Here is a 25,437-nt window from a genome sequence, read left to right as displayed (position 1 = left end):
TAACACGTGATCAAACTCATTCATCTGCTTCCAGGCAGGAGGGCAATAAAAACGTCTCGGAAAGAGAATGGTTTTCTTCATTTGTCAAATTTCCCAACCATACGGATCTGTGGCCTTTCTTGCTCAATATTCACTATCCAAATGTAATTCTTATTAGTAAGTTTTCTTAATATCTCTCTGAGGTTTTCCCAGCAAACCGAATGCTGTTTTATTTTCTCATATTGTCCAGGATGAATATACAAAAATTAACTTCTGATGTCTTACCTTTCAGCAACTCCCTTTTCCAGGATTCATACTATTTTGTTGTCTCTCAGTTTTCTATACCTTCCTAAAGTTATAATATATTAGTGCACTGAGGAAAACACAAGCAACAGAAACTCTCATTGACAAGAGAGTCCTATCTCTCTGTGGGTCCATTTGGGGTTCTGAAGCATCAAAAGCAAAGAAATCAAAAGATGAAAAAAACCTTAATTATTACATAGCAATAAAGCGTATTTCAAATTTATTTATTTACTAATTTGAATGCCTACTGTGCACAGGCCTGGGAAGTAGACTGCATGCACAATGATGAGCAATCTATGATGAAAACATACACCAGAATCACTACTGACGCTTGAAGCTGTTTCAGTTGGAAAGTCATTTCTCACCATGCCCTCTACCTGCATTTTTTTGTGGAATTAAGCTGGATACATATAAGCAAAACATTTTGAAGTCTGAGGTTAGCCCAGGCTGCATTTCAAAAATATAGAGAGAGCCAGTTGACAGGAAAGGCTAAGAAAACGTAGTTTGGAAAACTGCAAGATTTGCATGGGAAATTTCTCCTCCTCCTACATGAGGTAGTGACTTTTGGAGTCTTTATTCCCAAAATCTAGTCTTGAGCTGCCATGTGATTGGAAAAGTGTGTTTGGCTTTTCTTGGTATGCTTTGGGATTTAAAGATCCTTTCTAACATTGTGGACCATTTGTGTATGGGACAATACACACCCAGCTAGCTCGTCCTGTAGCATCTCTACACAGGAAGGAGGTCCATCAGGAAATTCACCACCTGGTGCAGGCACATGCTTTCTGCAACCGTAACCCAGTATATTTGGCATCTGGAAATATCATTTGTGTTTTCTATTTCTTTCCACAATCTTCACATGTCCTAGTTTGAGAATAAAAGTACAGACTACGGCCTCCCCCTGCCGTAACACTTTCAATGTACAGTTTTCTTGGGGAACCCTGGTAGCTCAGTTGGTTGAGGGTCCGACTCTTGATTTCACCTCAGGTCATGATCTCAGGGTCATGAGGTTGAGCCCTGCATCAGGCTCCACACTTAGTGGGGAGTCTGCTTGAGGATTCCCTCCCTCCCCCTCTGTCCCTGCTCCCATTTGTGTTCTCTCTTTCTCTCTCTCTGAAATAAGTAACTTTTTTAAAAATTTAAAATATAAACATACAGTGTTGCTATTGGCTCTGAGTATGCACTTCCCTGTTTTTACTTTCCTTGACAGAATATTTTGATGTGTTTTACATTATGTCTAACTCTCCCCCAAATCTTCAACATTGTTTATCAATTATTATTTTTAAAGATTTTATTTATTTATTCATGAGAGACACACAGAGAGAGAAAGAGAGAGAGAGAGAGAGAGAGATACAGGCAGAGGGAGAAGCAGGCTCCATGCAGGGAGCCTGACGTGGAACTTGATCCCGGGTCTCCAGGATCACGTGCTGGGCCGAAGGCAGGCACTTAACCACTGAGCCACCCAGGGATTCCCAACATTATTTATCAATTAAACATGAATCTGCAGTAGCTCCTTATTAAAACCTAGATTCTCACAGCGGTAAAATAAATATGTCATTGAATGTTTGTCTTGGAAACCAGATGTAAAAATATTTTTTTCCTTTTTTTTAAGATTTATTTATTTATTTATTTATTTATTATTTATTTATTCATGATAGACAGAGAGAGAGAGAGAGAGAGAGGCAGAGACACAGGCAGAGGGAGAAGTAGGCTCCATGCCAGGAGCCCAACGTGGGACTCGATCCCGGGATTCCAGGATCACGCCCAGGGCCAAAGGCAGGCGCCAAACTGCTGAGCCACCCAGGGATCCCTTTTTTTCCTTTTTATATACATTGTTGTCCCCAGCGAATTGAACTGGATTTATAGTAAGACTACTGAAACCAGGTAGGATAGAGATTCTGAAAATATTCAAGAGATTGAAAAATGATAAATGGAAATTAATTGCACACGAAACATTACTTTAACATAGTCTCTTTTTATTGAAGACTTGTTAAAGTGATCTCCATACTCAACATGGAGCATGAGCCCACAACCCTGAGATCAAGGGTTGCATGTTCCATGGGCTGAGCCAGCCAGGCCCCCCTGTTATTGATAGTCTTTTAATATTGTGGTGCATATATCATTTATATAAAGGTGCTTTCTTAGTATCACTGCCACTCATGATTCTACTCCCAAGGTCTTAAATTCCTTGACTATCTAATATGCCAACTTTGAGAGAGAAATTTTAGCTTGAAAACGTGCCCATGGTGGCCATGTGCTGCTGTGAACATCTCAGCACCAAAGGCGACTGGGAATGTACTCTGATTCTTTCATGCTTGTTTTCTCTCCTTGTGCATTTCTACAAGGCTAAGGCTTTCTTTCATACTCTCTCTTGTGTTTCCTTTCTTCTTCTCCATTGACTTTCCTCACAAATATTTAATCGCACAACTGGCAGGTGAGAGGGAGGTTAGTGATAGAATCTAGAGTTGGTTGAGAAGGGATGGAAACCAGTGTATTTTCTTTATTTCTACTCAGACCGTGAGTCAACCCATTGTAGATTATTCACTCACCAACTGCTTTTTAATGTTCCTTCCTTTCTTGTTTTATTCTATGTGGGCTGCTGTAACAGAATACTATGCACTGGGTGGCTGACAAACAACAGAAGTTTACTTCTCACATTTGTAGAGGTTGAGAGGTCCAGGATCAAGGACCTTGCAGATTTACTGTTTGGTGAGGGCTTTCGGTGCCTAGATGGCCCTCTTTTCTCTGTCCTCATGTGGTAGAAGGGGGTGAGGGAGCTCTCTGGTGTCTCTTTTATAAGGGCACAGATCCCATAATCAGGGATGTACCTTCGTGACATAATCACCTCCCAAATGCCCCATCTCCAAATACCATCACACTGGGGATTAGGTTTTGACATTCCCATTAGGTTTTGGGAATTTTGGTGAGGCACGGACATTCAGTTCGTGGCACTTCTGTTGAAGCTGTCTCCACTAAAGACCTGCAGATGAGCTTCTAGACTGCACTGTCTTCCTCTCCATTGAGTGAAACCAAGTGACTGTGGCTTTCATCCCAGCCACTTGAAAACTAGCTTGTTTAATTTCATATTTAATTCATTTTTACGGGGTACTGAATTCTGCATAAATAGTGTCTGTGCTTTTGTTTACACAGAGCATCCCCGTGGAGTCCTGTGCATTGTTATTACTATTATTATTGTATTAAACTTATTGCTGCCAGTGTCACAAGAAATAAGTGTCTCAGGAAAATTTCTCACTGGTATGAGATTTGGGCATGTATACATTAATATTGTATTAACATTTAATCTCTATCAAACTGATTTTCCCCTACATATTTTATGTGCTAGGTATAATTCTTTTTTTTTTTTTTTGTATGACCTGGCTATATGTGTATTATGTTTCTTTGTACTAGACTTACTTTAATTTGAATCTCAATTATTGCCAAAGTACAATCACCAGAAAAATATTACTAAACCTCGTATGTCACTTTGGTATCTTATAACTGGCTCTCAGCATCTCAGCTTGAGTCTGGTAGTACATTTGTAATACCTTTGGTGAGTTCCTAACAAATTGGCCAGGACTTAAAGTTTTCTTTTACTAAAATGACCACGAGCTTCTCTCTTGAGCTTCCAAAAGCTCTTTGTCAGGTGCCCATCGGATCTGGCGTCACACATAATGAAACCAAATGACCCCCAGACTCACTGCCACCTTTCCCTGTTAGATTTTCACTCCTTGCCATCCCAACCCAGACCTATATTGTCTTTGAAATCCACATCTGCTTTTTTTGGTCATTAGACACGACTGTATTCCTCCCCATTGAAGGAAACAAAGTGACTCTGGCTCTCAACCCAGCAGCAACTTGTAAACCAGCTTGGTTGATTTCATATTTAATTCATTTTTACAGGGCATTGAATTTTGCATAAATAATATTTGTGCTTCTGTTTACACAGAGCATCCCCATGGGGTGCTGTGCACTGTTATTACTGTTATTATTGTGTTAAACTTATTGCTGCCAGTGTCACATTTAATTGTGAATTAGTAGAATCACTTTTCCTGATGTTGATGTGCAACCACATTTCATGTCTTTACCCACTAACTCATAACTTTATTCATACGAGGAGGCAATTTCGAAAAGGATAAAGGGAAGAGTCCCTGGTATTAAACAGTAACAAGACAAAATAGAGTTTAGATAGACGTTAATTCACTGGCAATATCTCTTTCAATAGTTTATGAAATTTTTAACAGGCCAAAAGCAGGAAAGGGAAAATTTTCTTTTTGTCTTTAAAGGTTGTCTCTATGTTTAGCAAGTGCAGGCCAAGCATGCTTGCCCTGCCTCCCTCCCTCCTTGCCTCCCTCTCTCCCTCCCTCCCTCTCTGACATCAGGCAAAGTAAGAAATAGTGCCTTTTGAATAGGAGATTTCCTTTAATTACATCGGGGAAGTGATAATGGTAGGTATTGCATGTTTAATGTAATGTTCTGGATGCCCCTTTTTTCTTTTTCTCTTTTTTTCCCCCTTCACAGCCACCTCATCTTGAGCAGAAATAAAAGGTTCAAGGCTTGTCAGCATCAGTTTATAGATAGCTGTTTAAAAATAATGAGATATTGGGTATTGTAAGGCTCAGGGCCGTGTTGCCAGACTCATTTATTTCCATTCACCTTTTGTCAGAATTGCAGACAGAAGACATTCAATTAAAACTTGTCACCTGTTGCAGATGACCTAATTTGTACTTGTATGTGTCATAGATTAGGGCTGCATGCTTCAGATGAAGCCACTTTACCCCTAGTAGAACAACATTTCCCCTGCAAAATATTTTGTCTATGGTTATTTCCAATTTCTATCATTTTGATTTCAGCTCCAATCCAGATTATAAATTTAGCACATACCTCTGAACGAGGCAAGAAGAGAGAACTACGCCTTGAAAAAAAGGAGGAGGAACTTCTTTGGGGTTATGTCCTAGGCACAGAAATCTATAAATGTATTTCGGATGCATCTGGAATCTGAAACAGAGGGAAGCCTTTGTAATTTCCTATGCAAGCCTCACATGTTTAATAGTCCAGATAGCTATCAGGAGACCAAAACGAAAAGACTTCCCCTTGCTAATTGTTAATTCATCTGTAGAGCAAGGAAGCTTTAATGTGAGTCATGGCTTTTATCTCTTTTAGTGACTAAGGACTCAGTTTAAAAAAAAAAAAAAAAAAAAAAGCCCACCTAATGGATATGCATTTTCTCTCCCTGTGTGATTTTCTCCTTTTATTTCAGCAGAACTTAGAGTGTTTCCACACGCAGCCAGGCACTATCCAAAGTTCCTGGATTGGTGCCATGATACTCCAGCAGAAGTAAATGTAACCCTGGGCCACACCAGGGGTGCCTGGTAGACAAGCCGCTGCTCTCCAGGCCTCCCCACCCTGACCTGAAAATGCAGCCCGAGTGTTGCTGTGCCTCCAGGGCCCGGGTGAAACAGGCTTGTCTAATTTGCAATAGCATTTTAAGGAGGAACATGGGGCAAGGAAATGAATGTCTTTGGGCCCCTGGAAAAGTCCCATAACTGAATCTTTTGATGATTTTCAGGCTGTCCAGTCACATGGCTGTAAACTTTTTAAAAAGTCAAGTCACCCTCTGTGGAGTGAGAGATGCAAAATGCCTAGGCCTTCAGTTGAGTTCCCGTGTTCGAGGCTCCCCCAGTCAGTCCATCGTTCTGCCCACCTGTGGGCACCCCATATCATGATGTGAGCACTGTTTACCACGATGATGGGGTTTTATCTGCCTGCGGTTCTAGCTTTTGGAGTAAATACCAAATGCTCTTTTCCCAAAATAGAATTTGATGGCAGGGAGGCAGTATAAACATAGCGCTTAAGAATGTGGGTTCTGCAGCCATTCGCTCGGCTCCCACCCCTGGCTCGCTCTGCCTCTTGCGAGCTCCCGTTTTCTCATTTTGTAAAACAGGATAATAATAGCACCCGCCTCATAGGATTGCTATCAGGCTGAGATGTGTTCCTATATGTAAAACAATTAACCGTTGCCTGGAATATAATAAGCTCTTGACAACCAATGACTGCTAGTAACTGGCTGATATTTTGGTTTATTCCAAGACACTTCATGCAGAGATTGATTCATTCAATTAATAATGAAGACATGGCTTGGGAGGAAAATGTAGGTGTGAGGAGCCGAAGATTGCTGAATCAGGAAGAGAGGGACGAAATCCCACAGCCAGATTTAAGGCTCTCACTGTCTATTTCGAGAAGGGGCCAGGGTGGTTGCAGATAGCTGGGGGGTGGGTGCGTTTTATGGTCTCACATGATCCTCAAGAAGTTAATGTGATTAGATTCTCCCTGGAGTATATGTGTGACTGTACAAATGATTTCCACTCATCCCCTTAAGAGAAGCCTATAAATATGCACAAGTACTCTGGGTTAAACTGGGCCCTTCTTTTAGGACATTGTCTCGAAGGAGAACCCCATCAGAGGCCGCCACTGACATTACCTGTCACTGCTGTGTCTGATACTGCTAATCGGCCTTAGCTTCTTTTCCTGCAGCTCCTCAAAGGGATTTTCTCTATCCTCTGTTTATGATGCTTCCCTCCCAGGAGTCTCAGGAGAGTTCCAGGGCGCTGCTAGGTACCCCCTTCCCAAAGGGAAGGAGCAAGTGCTTTCCTACTGCAGTATCAGGAAGACCTTTAGTGGGGTGGGGTGGGGTGGGGTGGGGAGGTTCCCACCCTCTTCACTTCGGCTGTTTCAGAAGGCTTTCTTTTCCAATCCCACCCCACAACTCAATTGCAACCCCTGTCTGTTCATCTGTTTAATACCAACTATTTATTTAGCGTTCATGAAATTAACTACTCTTTAACAAAAGTCACAACCTCTTTAAAAATATTATATTTTTCCTATGACTATCAGCATCTTCCTTAAGTATTCCGGGGGTCTGCGTAATTACTACTTTGCTTGGGAACCATGTTATAAAAGGCTGGTCTTTAATTTAGCAAAGTAGGCTAGGGTATCCTTGCATAATTCTCTGAAGGGGAGATCTTTTATTATCCTGTGAAATGCCTCTGACTTTGTGCTATTAAAAATGTGAAAAAAATACTTTTGACTTTGGACTATATAATATTATAAAAATTTGCATTTGGGCATAAAACGTAGACTTAAAATGAGCTGACCTAAGAAGACCTTGCGCTGAACTGTTTTACTTCTCTTGGCGTTTATTTGCCTCACAGCGTATTTTTTTTCCTCCTTGCCCTATTCTCGCTTTCTCAATTTTGTAAATTCTGACAATGTAGAAGATTTGTAATTCCCTTGTGGCAATGTTAGGCACATGCAGTATTTGAAAGAAGAAGCAATGTGGAACATTCTACGTGGTAGGTAATGCCAACTATTAAAATCTTTTATTTTAAAAAAAAAGATAATAGGGGTCTCCACATGAATAGAAAATCCAATTGCCTTAATTAACTTCAAATCCTGTCAAACATTGAACATTGTGGGTATCTTATTTCCTGGGAGAAATCTTACTTTTCAACTTTTTCAAAACTGGCTACAAGTGAAGTCCAGGAAGAAATGTTTTGTATTTCAATGTACTGGAAAAGTAGAGAGATAGGCTACATCACCTTCGGTGGAAATGTCTAGAATCAGTTGATATCTGTTTAGGGCAAATCTGGATTTCCCAGGTCCTGGTTATAAATATTGTTGTTTTTCCTTGTTTCTGCTCAACTATTTGGAGACTTTGAAAAGCACCAAGTTAATTGGATAATTATCAATTCTCTACTTAAGTTTGTATTGTGTGCGTATAGCTAAACTCAGATATAGCTTCCTCATTTTTGGTAGAATTTGAATTAGTTTCTGTATCTCTTCTAAAATAATTACATATCTAAATGACATTATTTATGACATGGATGAGTAGTAAATAGAATGGGATACCAAATATTTCTATAAATCACTTAGACATCAAATGAGTATCGTTATTTGGCTTGTTCCCTTTGAATTATTTTACACTCCATCATACCTCAATCTGTTTCCCTCAGAATTGAGGCAAGGTAGACTGTCACACTCTGTGGGATAGATTTTTAATAAATGATCACGATGCAAAATATATTTGAATAAAGTAATACAGCAATTTTTCAACAAAATCATGATATAATAACTTCCGTATTTTCCTTTCCATGTTAAGGTCTGTGAAATATTTTAATAATCATGTATATAATATCCAAACATATTAATATGTTATATAAATATACAATGGATTTGATTGTATGTGATCTAACATCAGGAAGGATTGTCTTTATATCCACCTTATATTTGGAAAAATAGATAGGTTAAGGAACTCACCAGAGTTTACAGAGTCAGTTAATGAAAGAGCCAGTAAAAAAACTCAACCATTCTGCCTTGCAAACTATGCTTTATTTTTTAAAACATATTCTCAATATGATCTTTAGGAATAAATTATCATGCTATTATAGTTGGAAACATTAAAAGGGGATCTTTAGATTTTATTTTTTTTATTCATGAGAGACACAGACTGAGAGAGAGAGGCAGAGACACAGGCAGAGACACAGGCAGAGGGAGAAGCAGGCCCCATGCAGGGAGCCCAATGCGGGGCTCAATCCCAGGACACCAAGATCATGCCCTGGGCTGAAGGCAGGCCCCAAACCTCCGAGCCACCCAGGGATCTAAAAGGGGATCCTTAATCTTGTCACAGAATCATTGCAGACAGTGGATCTAGCTAACAAGTATATATGAAATGATGATACATATTACATTTTGATATATGCAAAGCAAAAATTTTTAGATTTGATAATCCAAGAAATCGTCTATAAAATAGGAGTACTTACAAACGATTACATTAAAATATCCTTATTTGGATATCCTTATTTCAATATCTTTTTTCTCTGAACATTCTCCATTTTTTTATAGTTATGTATTTCTTTCTTCTTGATTTTTAATTTTTAATTTAAATTCAGTTAACATGTAATGTATTATCAGTTTCAGATATAGAGGTCAGTGATTCCTTGGTCTTATATAATCCCCAGTACTCATCACATCATGTGCCCTCTTTAATGTCCATCACCCAGTTATCCCATCCTCCCACCCCACCTCCCCTCCAGCGACCCTCAGTTTGTTTCCTATTATTAAGAGTCTTTTATGGTTTACCTCCCTCTCTGATTTTGTCTTGTTTTTTTTTTTTTCTCTCTCCCCTATGATCCTCTGTTTTGTTTCTTAAATTCCACATATGAATGAGATCCTATAATTGTCTTTCTCTGATGGACTTATTTCACTTGGCATAATTCCCTCTAGTTCCATCCACGTTGTTGGAGATGGCAAGATTTCATTTTTGATGGCTGAGTAATATTCCATTGTATATGTATATTACATCTTCTTCATCCATTCATCTGTCAGTGGACATCTGGGCTCCTTCCATAGTTTGGCTGTTGTGGACATTGCTGCTATAAACACTGGGGTGCAGTAGATAATTCTTTTTTAACTCACCATATCATTTGCGTATGTTCCTACTAATGAGAAATTATGGTTTATATCTATGTTTTGTCAAATGCAAATGAGTATCGAGGTAGAATTTTCAGTGATAGTGGTTGATTTACAGTATTTTAAACATTTTGATGAAATATTTTTCTTTGTACTCTACATTTTATTTCTACAAAATTAGCATCACAATTAGAAGAGTACAGTATCCCAGTTACTCAGCTTGCTTGCCATTGAGTTTTGTACACTAGAAATGAGATGAACAAGGGAACAGAACTCTACTGCAGGCAGAAAGTGCTTTCCAAGGAGCAGAAGGAAATACAGCTTCTTTGTGACCCCTGTCCCCTCTATTTTCAGCCAATATTTAGGCACTGTACTGATGTCTTTGTTTTGTGAAATTTACTGTCAAAACCTACTTAATTGCTCTTGAAGTTGTCTCCTGATTTCATTTAAACTCTGCTTTGACATTTCAGTATGACATTTCAGGCTTTATCTAGAACCAAGTGTATATTTCTGTGTTTCACTAAAAGATAATCAACTTTTAAAGTAGCATTTTTTAAAAGATTTTATTTATTCATGAGAGACACAGAGAGAGGCAGAGATATAGGCAGAGGGAGAAGCAGGCTCCCTGTGGGGAGCCCAATGTGGGACTCAATCCCAGGACCCCGGTATCAGAACCTGAGCCAAAGGCAGACCTCAACCACTGAGCCACCCAGGTGCCCCTTAAAGTAGCATTATTAAGATAATATGAAAAATTGTGTTTTACTTTATCTCATGGTTGAGTAGTAATCCTTACCATTGGAAAATATATATTCACCCCGGGGTTCACATAGAGCTATGTCAGCATTTTCCAAACTGTGTCGCATAACTCAGAGAATCCACAATTCACGTGTTTCACATGATATTAATAAATATTCCCACAACCGGATCTTTGGTTAAATTAGTTTGCAAAACATTGCATAGGCTGTATTTCCTTCTGAGAGTTTTACAGAGGTCATTTGCATATTAAAGGCTCAGAGAGGCCTTTCAGTAAAATAATAATACTGATGATGCTGTTAAACCAAATCTATTTTCTAAACATTGTGAGAAATGCCAAAACATGTACAATGAACTACTTGGTTGAATTTATTAAGCCATGATGTCATACCGTTTTATCAATTTAGGTAATATCACAGAGTGAGTCTCCACCTTGCTCTTAACTCCCATGTAACCTCTGTATCAGATAAAGATTTATATGGCCCTTCTTAAACTTCACAATTATAGACTGGAAACCAAGTTATTAGCAAGCTGTTCTTACCACTATTCCATATAAATGAAACATTTTAAAAAATATTTTATGTATTTATTCATGAGAGATACACAGAGAGAGTCAGAGACATAGGCAGAGAGAGAAGCAGGCTCCCTGCGGGGCAGCCGATGTGGAACTCGATCCCAGGATCCTGGGATCACGACCTGAGCCAAAGGCAGATGCTCAACCGCTGAGCCACCCAGGTGTCCTGAAACATTTATTTTTAATTCCTGTCTTTCCCTTTTGCCTCTTTCCTCAGTATTCTAAATCCAGTGCCAGCAAAACCTCTCTGCATCTTGAGCCAACCCATCACTCTTTGGGAAGAAATTTTAGTAACTGCCAGTCTACCTCCTTCTTCTGGCTTTGTCCCTTAGCTCTGCCTCACGAACCCCACATCCTAGTCTTCTGAATTCTTTTAGGAAGCTCCTCTTTCTGTCCCACATCCAGTCCAAACTTACTCCCAGTTTTCTCTCATCTGGAAGAAAATACAAAGGTGTGCCAAAGTGTAAGTAACATTCTCCTCTGAGGCATGTTGACATTATAGTAGGGAAGAAGCCTTACATCTCCTCTTGCAGAGTGTAATTCCAGCTTTCCACAGCATGCAGATGCATCCAGTTCGATTCAATTCCATGGGTCCACAGTGATCCCTCTGGTAGACCACGGAGGGTGGGATCACTCTTACATGTTGAGCTTTCACGGGTGACTGATAAAGAGGATATAGATTGCCGTTGTCTTTAATTTGAGAAACAAGGCTAGTACCAAGTAATAGTTTCTTTGTATTAATTCCCTTGGAAATGTGCTTTTCCTTTGGTGTATAAGGGTGAGAAAGGCCATGTTTGATGGCTTTGCATAAAATGCTTTTCAGGTTTGTTATGCTCTGCCAAATTTGGTTTTCCAACTACTGGCGATTTTGGTTTAGCCACTACTTCTTTTTACATGCTTCCAATACCTCTGGACCATTCTGTGTTCTACTGTCTGTCTCCATAGCACCCATGGGTGATGCTCTGTGTATTTGACTGGTCTCAAAGATGGATACCTCAGCAGTAAGCCAGTGCCTGTCTTTGCCCACAGGGGTGCGTCTTGACAGAGTACGTGGAGGTCGGCAGAAGTACAAGCGCAGAATAGATGCGGAGAACAGCCCCTACCTGAACCCTCAGCTGGTTCAGCCAGCCAAAAAGCCATGTAAGTACAGCAGACATGTCTGGCTTTCCAACACACAGAATCCTCCCAGTTGGCTCTATGTATATCAGTTTTGGCATGCCCATCCCTACCGACTCCAAGGAGACTTGTCTTTGTTGGGGGGCTGTGGCTCTGTTCCCAAAGATTGCCTTTGAGGAGCAACAGCCACTCGGCTAATTATCTTTTTTTTTTCCTATGATTTTCTCTCGCCTACCTTTCTTTCACCTAGTCATTTTGAAGAAGCATAAGCATATTAAGGCACAGCTTATATAGTGTGAATTTTACATTTACTGGTTATCTTTATTTTCAGAGGTACATAAAATGGATCATACTGTAATCATTAGTTCATTGGAGCTGTTAGTTTCAGATTTCACAAGAAAGTGATTTTTGTAGTTTTCACTAACTAAATGAGTTTGACTGCTCAACCTCCCAATGAAAATACATTAGGAGCCTCATTAATTTGGAGCTATAGAAGGTTAACACACTAGCTAGCAATAGATTAAAACAAGAATGGGCCCTCCTAATAACAAGCATAGGTTGGTGGTTCCATCTCAGATGCCCTTATGGGCATTATGAATTGTTTTTAAAGAGTCCATGGTTTTATAATGCCAGATTGCAATTTGAGAGGATGATGGGTACATTGCTAAAACGCAAGCCCCATTCTCTTTGTCATTAACTAAAAGGAGCTGGAATGTAGATTGAGGCAATAACTGCATCCCATTTTCTGAAAAATCGGTTCATAGTTATAGTGCAACAGAACTAGCCTTTTAGGATTTTTATGCATAGAGTTCGTACTAGGCACTGAAACGTGCTTGATGGAAACGGTCCTCACATTCAGCTGTCTCTGTCTCAGAAGACACAACCAGCACGTACCAGAGGAGGCTGCATCTATGGCCATTGTAGGTGATTTTTGATCTGCTTTCAAGGGAAGAGAAAGTGTCCGTTTCTAATTCAGATTCTCCAGGAGGGGTCGCTGCTGTGCATCATACATGTGAGCATATGGGGATCTGTTAAGTAAATAAAACAGACCCTGAACTGTAAATGAAAGGACATTTCAGCTATGTCAAAGGAAAAACAACCAGTTTTACATAAAATTAAAGCTTAAGTGAACATATGGCATAGTTTCCTTTTGCCTTTCCAAAAAACATTATGTTGATTATACCTTCAATTGTCCAATCTGGCATCTTCTCCTCAGCCTGCATAAGCTGTTTGGCATTCAGCAAATACAATCTAGGACTGCATTAAGCAGATTTTGCACATTATAATAAAAAACTTTCTGATAATACAATAAAATGCAATAAACACTAATGCTTAATTTCATTAGAGGTTAGTTTTCCTAGACTCGCTATTATACAGACTGCCCATTTCTCATTCATTTTACATGAGCATTGACTGAAACCATTGATAATTTCCTCTACCAAGAGAACAATGAGCACTAGCCCATTTTGTAAGTCCACATGATGGAGGAACAGCTATGGTTTTCAGCATAAACCTGAGAAATTGGGAAGTGGCTTGTCAAGTACCTTTAAGAAGATTATAGCAATTTCAGTGAGCTCCATTTGTCTGAGATAAAGAGGACTCCTAATAAATCATTACTCATTATCTCAAGGCCTCTGTGTTAATTTTCCTTAGTCCATCCAATTAGTGTGTTTTTGTAACAAACATTTATAAAACTTAATTTTCAGATCCTGTCAGATAAGTGTCAAGAGGCTGTGCCTGGGCTCTGCTGAGAAAGTGGCTGAGGGAGATTTCTGGCCCCTGACTAATGATTGTTTGTGTACTACAAGAGCCCAAGAACGAAAATTGGGTTCTATTGATTCTAATTAGGGAAACATTAAATAAGATTTACCTAGAAACAGTGCTGCTGGCTATTCCATTTTCTGAATGATGGGAATTTCTTAGCTTCAGCCAAATTTCTCCCACCCTTCTGGTCAAGCATCCATTGACGTGGGTAAAACAGGTAACCATCTTCCCAGTATGGAAAGAACTAGAATCAGGATTTCCCTTGGATACATTTTTGTGCCCTTTATTAAATGTTGCACTTTCTTCTAATCCTGAGAAACTAGTGGTTGCTGACAGGTTTTGCTGCATTGTCAGAGCAATGAAAGTTGAAACTTTTCCAAGCGTAACTAAAAATACAGGGTGTTGTTTCCATAGTATATACAAGAAACAAATGCCATTCTTCACAGATCCTACAAATTAAAAAAAAAAAAAAGAATCTGTATTGAATTTAATTTTTTTCCTACAAAATATGGTGTTTGGGAATATTTCCTCCCAAATCTGCATTTTCAATTTGGTGATAATTGAATATTACTGCCAGTGAATGGTTATCTGTTGATTATTTGCAATAAATGCAATGCATATAGCAACCATTAAAATAAAATTTTTAAATGTTAGAAAAAATGCTAATTAAAGAACTTGGATAATTTCCTTGTCATTTAGTTAAAGAAGACTAAAAGGAATGCTGTTTTCAATTCTAAGGTAGATGAAGTCTTTTCATCTGGGTTAAAAAAGTTAAACACTTAGAATGAAAGAAAAATTACCAAGTAAACGTAGAGGAAACGGGCTTTGCTCACAAAAGTCTCATTTAATACCCTGGTTTTTTAGAGTAATAGTACATAGAACATTGAAATATTTGAGTTTATCCTTACCCATTTGTATCTCTTCACTTAGAAGAAAGTATAAAATCTGAAACAGCACAGAGAAATAGAAAATAGGGCCAACAAGAAAAATCATTCCGTTAGCAAGGCTTTACAACCCTTCCATAAACTCTCACATGCCCCTAAGCAATAAAACACATTTGATGTGATGCTTTCCATTTGTCTCTAGTGTTTATTTTATGAAGGATTTTAAAAACATATATCACAAATTTTAGACAGATAAATCTGAACCAGAGAATGAGCTAAAGACAACAGATGAAAATAGAGGATTAAAGAATTAGACACTCCAAAGAGAAGACATTGTAACATTTAAGTAGGAGTATTTTTCTGGAAACAGATATTGGCTATATTTGAAAGATTGGCCGGGTGTGTGGGGAGGGAGAGAAAGGAGAGAAATTCTTCTTTAATGCATCCCACAGAGATAGAGTTATATAGTCAGTAATTCACCCAGGCAGAAGGGCTCTGACCTTTGCTCTTCTTTAGAGGAATTAACACAATTAATGACTTTCGTGCCCATTATGACTATGGGCAATGATAGTTTCTTGCCTTCCACATTATATTCTATATTTCAGTGGTTTACTGTGGATTTTTATTTTAAAGACGTTGTATGCTATTGAATCTGCTTCCCCATATCCCACTTAAGAATCAAAGAGCAAACCCAGAAAGCATCTAACTTCTCTTATCTGTTTGCTATAAAAAATTTCATTACAGGACAGATGCTTCATTCCAGCAAAGGCAGGTAGAGCGAAGAAGAAGAAAGGAATGCATCTTGTTACAACTGCAGTGGCTGATTTCTTGCTATGAGTTTTCCTGAACACTGTTTACTATGCATATATTGAACCATCAGTAGGATATTTGGGGTTTATTGTAGGCAATTTGAATTATTTTTCAAAATGCAGCATACTATAGGGTTTGTGAAAGAGGGATGATGCTACTAGTGATCTTGTAGTGCTCTGGTCTGATCCTGCAGATAACAAGATTGTCTCACATTTGTTGGTGGCCGAACCGGAGAAGATCTATGCCATGCCTGACCCTACTGTCCCTGACAGTGACATCAAAGCCCTCACTACACTGTGTGACTTGGCTGACCGGGAGTTGGTGGTTATCATTGGATGGGCGAAGCATATTCCAGGTACATTTTCTGAAAAGAAAAAAAAAATGAGACAGAAAAGGTTGCAAAATTCCCTAATACATAGATTCAGGCAAATTCAAAAATTTCTCATTATTATGTTTTTTAACCTTTACATTTGTTTTTATCATAGTTAATTTAGAGCTTTGCTTGACCTTAATTGTATCATAAACCTCTCTATATCTGTACCACCTTGAACTCTTGTTATTTTTTTTTGATATGCGAAGGTACTATTGCCAATATATAAGGTAAAGAGAATATAACTTTAAAAACATATGTCTTTCTTCCTCTTAAAATTCTGCACTTTCTCCTAAGGAGATACTTCTCTTTTTTCTTTTCACTTTAAAAAATGTCTGTGTCAGCACAACTCAGTGTACCTTTTTTCCTTTTAAGAATCACTCATTTCATTTTATTGTTCATGGTGGCTTTTTACACCAAATTGCTGTTCGTATTTACAAGCACACCTTTGGCTGACAATTAGGTATTTACCAAGGATTTGTACACAAATTCTAAGAATAAATATTAAACAGACACCATAAACTTTCCCATATAGTAACTTGAAAGTAGTATTTTAAAGTATCCTATTACTTTTCTTTCTTGGCTCAGAAGATCCCATTATATCAATAAACAGATACCTGGTCACAAGTTTTGAGGATTTTAGTAGTCTGCTTGGATTATTTTTTGTTTGTTTGAACTTTGATCTTCAAGTAGTTTATAAGCAAGTTTTTGAATGATGAGCAGTATTTTTCTGGTATGGTTAACTTATTTGCGTCTCCTTAAACTAGTTTGTCTTTATGCGTTGAATGCTACAGTAATTTCTTTAATCAAATTGATGGAAGTCCCTTCCCCAGCCCACACTGAAGCCAATTTCTTGGTCATGATACGCCAGCTATGTTGCTAACAGTCGTAACGGACTGTCAAGCCATATCGCAGTGAAGCTAATTTGAAGTCATTAGGTGTGCGGCGTTCAGGCGACAATTTGTTACAGTGGTTAGGAACACAGCTGACATTTCTGAATGGCTTTGTTCGGTGCAGTTCTAGATGAGGCCCAGCAAATTGTAAACTAATTTAAACATCACTCTGTATTATACTAGCTACTTTGTCTTACACTGTTTGCTAATAAAGCACCCCAAATTAAGTCAGAACTAGTTAAATAGGTGAGCTTGAGTGCATTCTTTAGAAGATACCTACACAAGGGTTACTACATGTAAAAGAAGGAGGAGAATTGGATCATATAGATAGTTGATACTGCATTTAGATTGTAATCACATCTATGTGACTTCTAAAAACAGAAAAAAAAAGGATGTGCTAAAAGATGTTAAGACGTTTGGGAATTATGGCAGTGGGAACTGTCAGAATTTGCTTAAACAGTGTATGAAAACTTATCTGGATGAAAAGTGCTGTGAAGCATATTACAGCAAAAGAAACAAAATTAACATTTGTTGAGATATCCACATTTTAGATAATTAACATATATCACTTGTATTTATGTATTTTATTACTTTACGTATATAGACATGTACAAGCGCACGCATATATACTCACATTTTATTTTTTAATTAAAAAAATATTTTATTTTTGAGTAATCTTTACACCCACAGTGAAGCTTGAACCAACAACCCTGAGGAACAAGAGTTGCACGCTCTACCAGTTGAGCCAGCTAGGCACCCCTATACTTACATATTTAAAATATTATTCTGGGGCACCTGGGTGGCTCAGTCGGTTAAATGTCTGACTCTTGATTTTGGCTCAGGTCATGATCCCGGGGTTCTGAGACTGAGCCTCACATCAGACTCTATGCTGGGCATGGAGCCTGCTTAAGATTCTCTCTCTCTCTTCCTCTGCTCCTCAATCCTTTCTCTATCCCCTCCCTCCTTCCCTCTCTTTCTTAAAAATAAAATAAAATAGACCAAAAAATATCATTATCCAACCTAGGATTGTCAGCCTTGACATTACTGATATTTGGAAACAGTTATCCTTTGTTGTAGGGGACTGTCCTGTTCATGGTAGGATGTTCAGTAGTATCCTGGGCTTCTATCACTAGCACCCTTGAGTTGCACAAACAAAACTGTCTTTAGACATAGATGTATGTTCTCTGGTGGGCAAATCTGTGCCCCTCTTCCCCAACTGAGAACCGTTGTTTTAATCTGAGAATCAAGTACTGTTATCTTTAATTCAAAGATAGGGAACTTTGAGGCATAATGAGGTAAAAACACTTACACAAATTCACAAATGTATCCGGTGCCTTCAAAGCATATTCATCATTGCTTCCTGGAGTAGAATCAGGATACCCAGTTGACTGCATTTGGAAGAACCACTTCAAAATAATAATGATAATAGTGTTCATATTACTGATAACAACAGCATGAAAGACTGTGTCACTATGGCTCCGAACCTCCCATTATTTTAGAGAACTCAGCCCAAGTACTCGTGAATTAAGAGACGTGTTAAGCCAATATTGTAATATGGTTCAGACATCCCATAATAAAGACCAATAAAAGTCAACAACTCCTTACAGTGCTCTCTGGTGAGGAAAAGTCAATGATAAATTTGTTGGTCCAGTTGTGCATCTAAGTAGAAATGTCAGCTTACAAAGGAACCTGTCACTGTAAAGGGGCTCTAGTGACTTTTGTGAAGACAGTAACTTTAAATAACTATGAGTAACAGCATTTCCAGTGGTGGAAACAATTACTATACGATTATGTGTTCAGTCTTAAGCTGAGGCTTAGAATTGGTGGGGACTGACGTGATTCTCTCTCCATAACAAATGCCAGAGGAGGTCACTGTGGAGTGATGATTCACAGCTCTGGTGTTCGTGATACCCTCAGGGTGTTTAAATGATTGCAAGGAGTGGCTTGGCTTTTCAGAAAAGAATTAGCCAAACAAGAATTAACTGGAATTCTTTAAAATGATTAAATAATAAGTGTGCCATACAATGTTTTGAGGTAGAAGGAGAGGATACTCTGATATCAGAGTGCTGGTATACCCCAGGTTCAGGGAAGTTGGGTGCAGCAGCAATGTGGAGTGTAGGATTGGGGGGGGGGGCTGGTGGGAAGGGAGACAAAGAGAATATAAAGATTAAGGTCACATTTCTGCCTTGATGGAAGTAAAATCGTGTTCTTGATAACATGACCCAGTCCTCATAACTGGGGTCAGAGCCTGAATTAAAGTCAAATCAGAACTGAAATTTCACCTGTCTTTGTCTTAACTTTAAAACTCTTTGTGTAACGCTTATGTGAAAATTAAAGTGAAATCTTCCTTTAATGCTAAAATGTAAGCCTTCGCTCTCTCTCTGCTCCTCTCAGTTTGTGTAATCACACACACACACACACACACACACACACTCACACGCAGTTCAAAAATTAAGTTTAGCATCTAAGATAAGATCAGTAGCCTCTCTGCACTGCTGGGAATGTACTCTTAAAGCCTTATTTTTGCTACATAAAAAAGCGAAGAATTCAACAAAAGAAAATATTGAAGGAAAATACATATGGAGTGTTTTTTTTTTTTATCAGTAAATCGAATTAGTTGACTTACTTTAATAAATCATATAAATGGAAAAGTGTGTTCTTAGGAAACATGACCATACTTTATCTATAGAAGAAAAAAGATCACAAGGGCTTTAGAAAATGCTTGACTTTAGTTGGAGGAGCATAAGGGCACAAGAACAGATGATGGTGCCCTAATAGCCCTTTTTAAGAATGACAGGGCCCCGCCATTAGCATCCTTTTATATCCTTGGAAATTGCTCATGCCTCGCTTTTCTGGTTCCTATCTGCCTGACTCTTTTTTATTTCTCTTTCAATTTCGTCCGCGCTCGGATAAGCGCATGCTAACACAATATGATTGAGCTGTAAAATGGAACGCTGTCGCCTCTAATCTCTTTTATGTAGATACGGAGTTACTGCACACTCCACTTCATTCTCTCCCCATTGTTGGCCTTTTTTAGAATGGGCTGCCAAGTAATGGAGGCTCCGGCAAATATTAGAGCTAGGTTTCACAGGGTGTGATAAGACGATTATCAGCCCAGCAGTCAGATCTCTTATTGTTCTTTGTGGTTGATTAAAATATTATTATGTACTGTTACTTTGTTAGCAAAATGCAGAATGTGCTTAGTCAGATGGTGCTTAAAAAAGCATAACCCATATTAGCTGACCTATATAAGTGGCTTAAATATATTATGGGTCTCATCCGACAGTTTAAAAGAATAGAAGGGTATTTGAACAATTAAGCCAATGAATGTATTTTAGAGAATTTTTTTCCTTTATCAAAGATGGCAGATTTTTAGGTAGGCTTGCTTATTTTTAACAAGACAAATTAAACCCTTGCCTACTAAAGAAGAAGACTCTGCCTAAGTTTGGGGCCTCTTAGTCATGTTTATAGAATGATTTCTTTTGGAATGAGATCAACATAGAGAAACAACTGTAATTTTTATTCATACTCAGTGAAGGCAGGAAATAGTAAGCTCTAAGGAAAACCAAAATAGAAAGATAATGTGATAAAACATTCTTTATATGTAGTTTCTTCATGTGAGAAACAGAAATCTAAAGTATAGAAACCAGTATTTTTCATTTACACCGAAACATGTTTTTGTAAAAACATGCAGTTCAAAGAACGTATCAAAAACTGCTCCTTGAATTGGATTTTTTATTTTTCTCAACAGAAGTATTGAGACTTTTCTAGAAATGACAGAAATCTTTAAAGAACGTGTTTGAACTATTTCTATATTAGGATATAAATTTGGTGGGCAAATACCCAAGAGTATTTCAAGCGTCTATTGCTAATGATACCTTTTAAAGATGTATCCATTGTTCTAATGCATTTCATGTAGAGACCAATTTTTAAGATTATATCATCTCCAACCAAAGTTGCAGAGGTTTTAAAAATGCCCATTCCTTATCTTAAACTCGTAGCACCATTAAGTGATGATGATATGTGTAAAAAGCACATGCAAAAAATGTAGTGGAAATAATTACCATAAGATTATGTTTCCATTTATAACCCAAAAGTATGTTTCCATGTGTATATGTGTGTGGTTATGGTGTGATGTGCAGGTCAAGGGCATGGTTGACTAAGAGTGAATCATATCAATATAAGTAGCACCTAATACTCAGTGTGGGATCTCTATCACTGGCACTTGATAAATATTTTATTGATTATTTGATTTAAAATATGCATAGCCCCAAACTGCTAATTGGCCCTGAGGCTCCACTCTCTACCTCATCCTAGAACTGAATTTACATGTAGTTGTAATTTCTGCTTGCTGTGAATGAATTGAAGTGATTACAACCCCCTTTCTCAGGATTAATTTTTCTTTTGTGTATGTAACTTAATGATTTCAGAACTATGAAGTAGTCGAGTCTTTTAGTTAAGTGGAGAAAATGTAAATTTAAGACCCAAAGCCTTGACACTTAATAGTGCTATTTAAATTATAATTATATTCTATTACCAAATATTTGGAAGTTATATTTCACATACCTGGTAGTTGTATACCTGTGCACCTATAGTTGTGGTTTACGAGGGTAGAATGAACCTGAAAGTAAAATTAGACAGCTTAAGCTGTAGTGGAGTAATTTTTTGTAAGTTACTTAATTGCTCTAGCCATTAGTTATATTGTGAAAATCAAATGAGGGAAAGAATACACATGCAAATTAAACACATATGTATAATTAATTTGCAAATTATAAAGCATGATCTAAATGTAAAATATTCAGCTGTTCATTTTAGTTTCTAAAGTTCTGCACATAGGTTGTCATTTTATTGCGATTAAAACCAAGTGATCCAAAAAGTCAGTGAAAAATTAGAGGAAGACAAACCATGAGAGACTTCTAACTCAGGGAAACAAAAAACGGGTTGCAGGGAGGGTGGAGGGATGGGATAACTGGGTGACTGGTCACTGAGGAGGGCACATGATGTGATGAGCACTGGGTGTTAAACTATATGTTGGCAAATTCAATTAAAATAAATAAAATAAAATAAAATTAAATAAAATAAAATAAAATAAAATAAAATAAAATAAAAATCCATTTCAAAAAATAATCACAATAAACATTCGTTGTAATACAAAGGTAGGAGGGAAGCTTATTTAACCAAAAGGATCTTTGTATGGATATTGTCATCATTCTGTCTTAGGTGAGTGGGATCATTAGCATCTAAATAATCTAGTACATCCTTCTAGGCCAAACCTAAAATACCAGAATGTTTATTAGTTTCTGAAGTCACAGCTGTAATATGGAAACATGAGCTAGCAAGTCAAAAACATCTTATAAAAAAAATAATCTGAAAGGTCACCTAAGGTCCTTCATTTTCTGCAGCTACCCTTGCTAGAAGTAAAAAATATATATAGATCAACAAGAAGTTGCAAGTTTTCCTAGATAGAGATCCCATTCAAGGGTCAACCCAAATATTGTTAAAGATGCTCATAGAGACTTACTGTCACCACTCCATTCCATTGTTTGTGACCTAGTGCCTTTCTGTAACCATGCTGAATTACCTGTGCTCATGTGATCCCTAGGCCAGCATTACTTATGCTCCCTAAATCATATTTGCCGCCCATACATAGCCATGCTATTGTATACCTCTGCTCAAAGAGGAATCATAATTTCACAGTAATCACTGAATACAATTTGAATAGCTGCTATGTACCCGACACTACGCTTGATACTGTGGAAATAGAAAAGATATACACACACAAAAAAATAAATAAATAAATAAATAAATAAATAAATAAATAAATAAATAAAAAAAAGAAAAGATATACATGACATGATCTCTACCCTGAATCCTGTATCTCTGCCTACATAAATATATATGCATGTGTTGTGTGCACATATATGTGATAATCTCCTTTTAATGAGATTAAGCTTTCAATACAAAACTAACGAACATCTATGTAGTTATTTATTGCTTACAAAGCACTTTCACAGACATTTATTTGATACCCACAAAAATTCAGTCATTATTCTCTGGGTAGGTTTTACTCTTACAATCCTCACTTTTTACATGAGCAAACTTGAGAGTCAGGAAGTTTGACTCACACTGTTCGCGTTACTTGAGCCCACAGAATATTTAGCTTACATGACTTTTTACCAGTAGCTTCATTATATCTTTCTTCCTTGTCCTCATCTTACTTCCCCCGTGTCCAGTGTCATTTCTTCCAGATTACCTACCTACTTTTCATAAAAAGTTGTGTAAATGTGACATATTTGCCCTATCTTTAACTTTTGTCTGTGCATTTATGAAATACAAAATCCAAGGAAAGGTGGATGAATAAAAAAAAGGAAATGTAGGACACTTTTTTTCAATGAAGATAAGTATCTGGATCTTCACTTTGACCATGTACCCTGGATAGGCTAGATCACAGATTTTGATGAAATGAGGCAATTGCTGTGTAACTACTCATCTGAATAGTTGGAAAAGTTCCTAAATGATTGGTTGCTAAAACTGGATGCTCCATGCTTCCTTAGTGTGTTTGGATTCACTGGCCATTGAATTTGAGAGTTATAGGTAAACTGGAGCAGGAGTGAGTCAAGTGACACCAAATATCAAAATGTTAGCTCTACTGCTTAACCTTGAATCCATTTCTTCCTCCCTCCCACTCTCCTCTCTTCCTCCTTTCCTTCTTTCTTTCCTTCCTCCCTCCTTTCCTGCCTTCCTTCCTTCCTTAAGGCATTTAGTGAGCTCTGTGTCAGGTACTGTGTGCAAAGGATTGCACAAGACTGTGAATACAGAACAAGTTCTGCTTTTCCGACCCTCCCAGTGTGGTGGGTGATTCAGAGAGATGAATGGACAACTATAACTCCGTGATGTGAGCTGTGGCGGTGCTCTCACACAGAGTCACAGGGAACATGGAAGGAGCAGTATGGGACTAGATTCATAGCCAAGGATTCCATCTTGAAAAATCTTGAGTTTCATGCTAAGGAAATAGCATTTTATACTGAAGGCAATAGAAGCAATTGCAATTTTTAACTCAGTGACAGGATTAAAACTGCATTTTGAAAATATTAAAATCAGAATCTTGAGCCAACTTGCATAGAGAAAGATTACTCAGTGTACTTTTGAAAACAACAGTGTTAAATTTCTGAGTGTTAAGGATTTCTGCATGCACTGTGTTCTAACATATATGATACCATTTTCAGGCAAGTTCTTTGTAATTGTTAAACTCTTTTGAATGATGAGGTGACAGGATTGAGTCCCGTCATTTCATCTACCATATGTCATGATCTCTCAGAAGCCTGAAATAGCTTGAAATCTACCTGAGGATTATCAAAATATTGACATCCTTGAGACCTGGCCCAACTCCTTCTGTTCTGGAATTCTGTTTGTTAATGGAGCTGTTACTTCTGACTTTTTAGATTCTTCTCAAAGCTACTTGATGAGTTAAGGAGAGAAAGACTTTTGTGTCTTGCAAGGAAGTTGTTATATGAAACCTGCTATAATTAGCATAATCCATATATGGTTAATGCTTAATCAAAATATCTTTATCTACCTCTTAAAGAAGAATTCGAGGGAGAAGAGCAGAACTATGATGCCAGCATGTTTTGTTTCTCTCTTTGCTCCTTTTTGACTCTCCTTCCAACCCTAACCCTGCCTCCCTTCTGTGGGCTGGTTGCACTTTTTCCCCTGCGTCCCCCTTTATCTGCCTCAGCCAATCTCCAAATGAATGCATGTCTATCCTGGCCTTGGCTTTGACACTCTGGATATATTGATTAATAGTTGCCCTAAGCTCCTTTTAGCAAATCAAATTTTCACTTTTAGCAAGGATTTCGCCTCTGATTTATTCAGCAAAGTGAAATGCACTAAATTGACTTTGACATTCAGGGAAAATGGCTGAAAAACAAAGAGCAGAAGAAAGAGATATAAATTGTGTGGCAGCTGGAGACTTCAAGCATCAGAGAAACAGTTTTCTATAGAATACAGAGTAATTTAAAAGCACTTTTTAAACACGGAGAGAAGTGATGTCTTCAAAAAATTTAACTGCTGAGTTTTCTTTTTGAAAGAGGGTAGAAGTATTACTCAGCTGAACTCAGACTTTCTGGCACAAGACATTATATTTTGTAGATAAAAATAGCTATGTAATCCAGGATTGTATATATCCAAATTAGTTTATGAAAATGAGGAAGTAACCTAATTACTTTGGAAAAGAAATATTCAAGAATAATCCTATACAAAATAGAAAGTTAACTTGAAATCTCTAGTACTTTGTAGCTGTGTGTGTGTGTGTGTGTGTGTGTGTGCATGTGTGTGGGTTGTAAAGAATGGAAATGCCTCATCACCACAAGGAGAATTTGAAATAATTTTGGATCACGATCTCAGTAGAGAAAATCCATGCAACTTTGTTCTTCTGTATGCCTTTTCCACAAGAATGTCAGCCTTGGCTGTGTTCTTTTATGTGACTAAGCCAGCCTACTTCCTTGTTAGCCCAAGGTTCAGTGAGTAACC

The 25,437-nt window shown here is 37.8% G+C and overlaps 1 protein-coding gene across 31 annotated transcripts in view; it reads left to right on the top strand.

Annotated features, from left to right (window-relative positions):
- ESRRG (estrogen related receptor gamma) overlaps positions 1 to 25,437 on the top strand; it is a 618,648-nt gene that overhangs the window by 541,425 nt on the left and 51,786 nt on the right. For 30 of the 31 annotated variants that reach the window (XM_035711240.2, XM_049106943.1, XM_035711222.2 and 27 more), the window contains 2 exons: positions 12,101 to 12,211; positions 15,818 to 16,000. In XM_035711240.2, coding sequence (XP_035567133.1) covers positions 12,101 to 12,211; positions 15,818 to 16,000 — 294 coding nt within the window. The remainder of the gene's footprint in view (positions 1 to 12,100; positions 12,212 to 15,817; positions 16,001 to 25,437) is intronic. The other variant, XM_025420996.3, reaches the window with a different exon arrangement.

The sequence above is a fragment of the Canis lupus genome, chromosome 38 (genome assembly GCF_003254725.2).
Source record: "Canis lupus dingo isolate Sandy chromosome 38, ASM325472v2, whole genome shotgun sequence".
NCBI lineage: Eukaryota > Metazoa > Chordata > Mammalia > Carnivora > Canidae > Canis > Canis lupus.
Note: the sequence above shows the minus strand (reverse complement) of the source record. Positions and strands in the feature narration are given on the sequence as shown.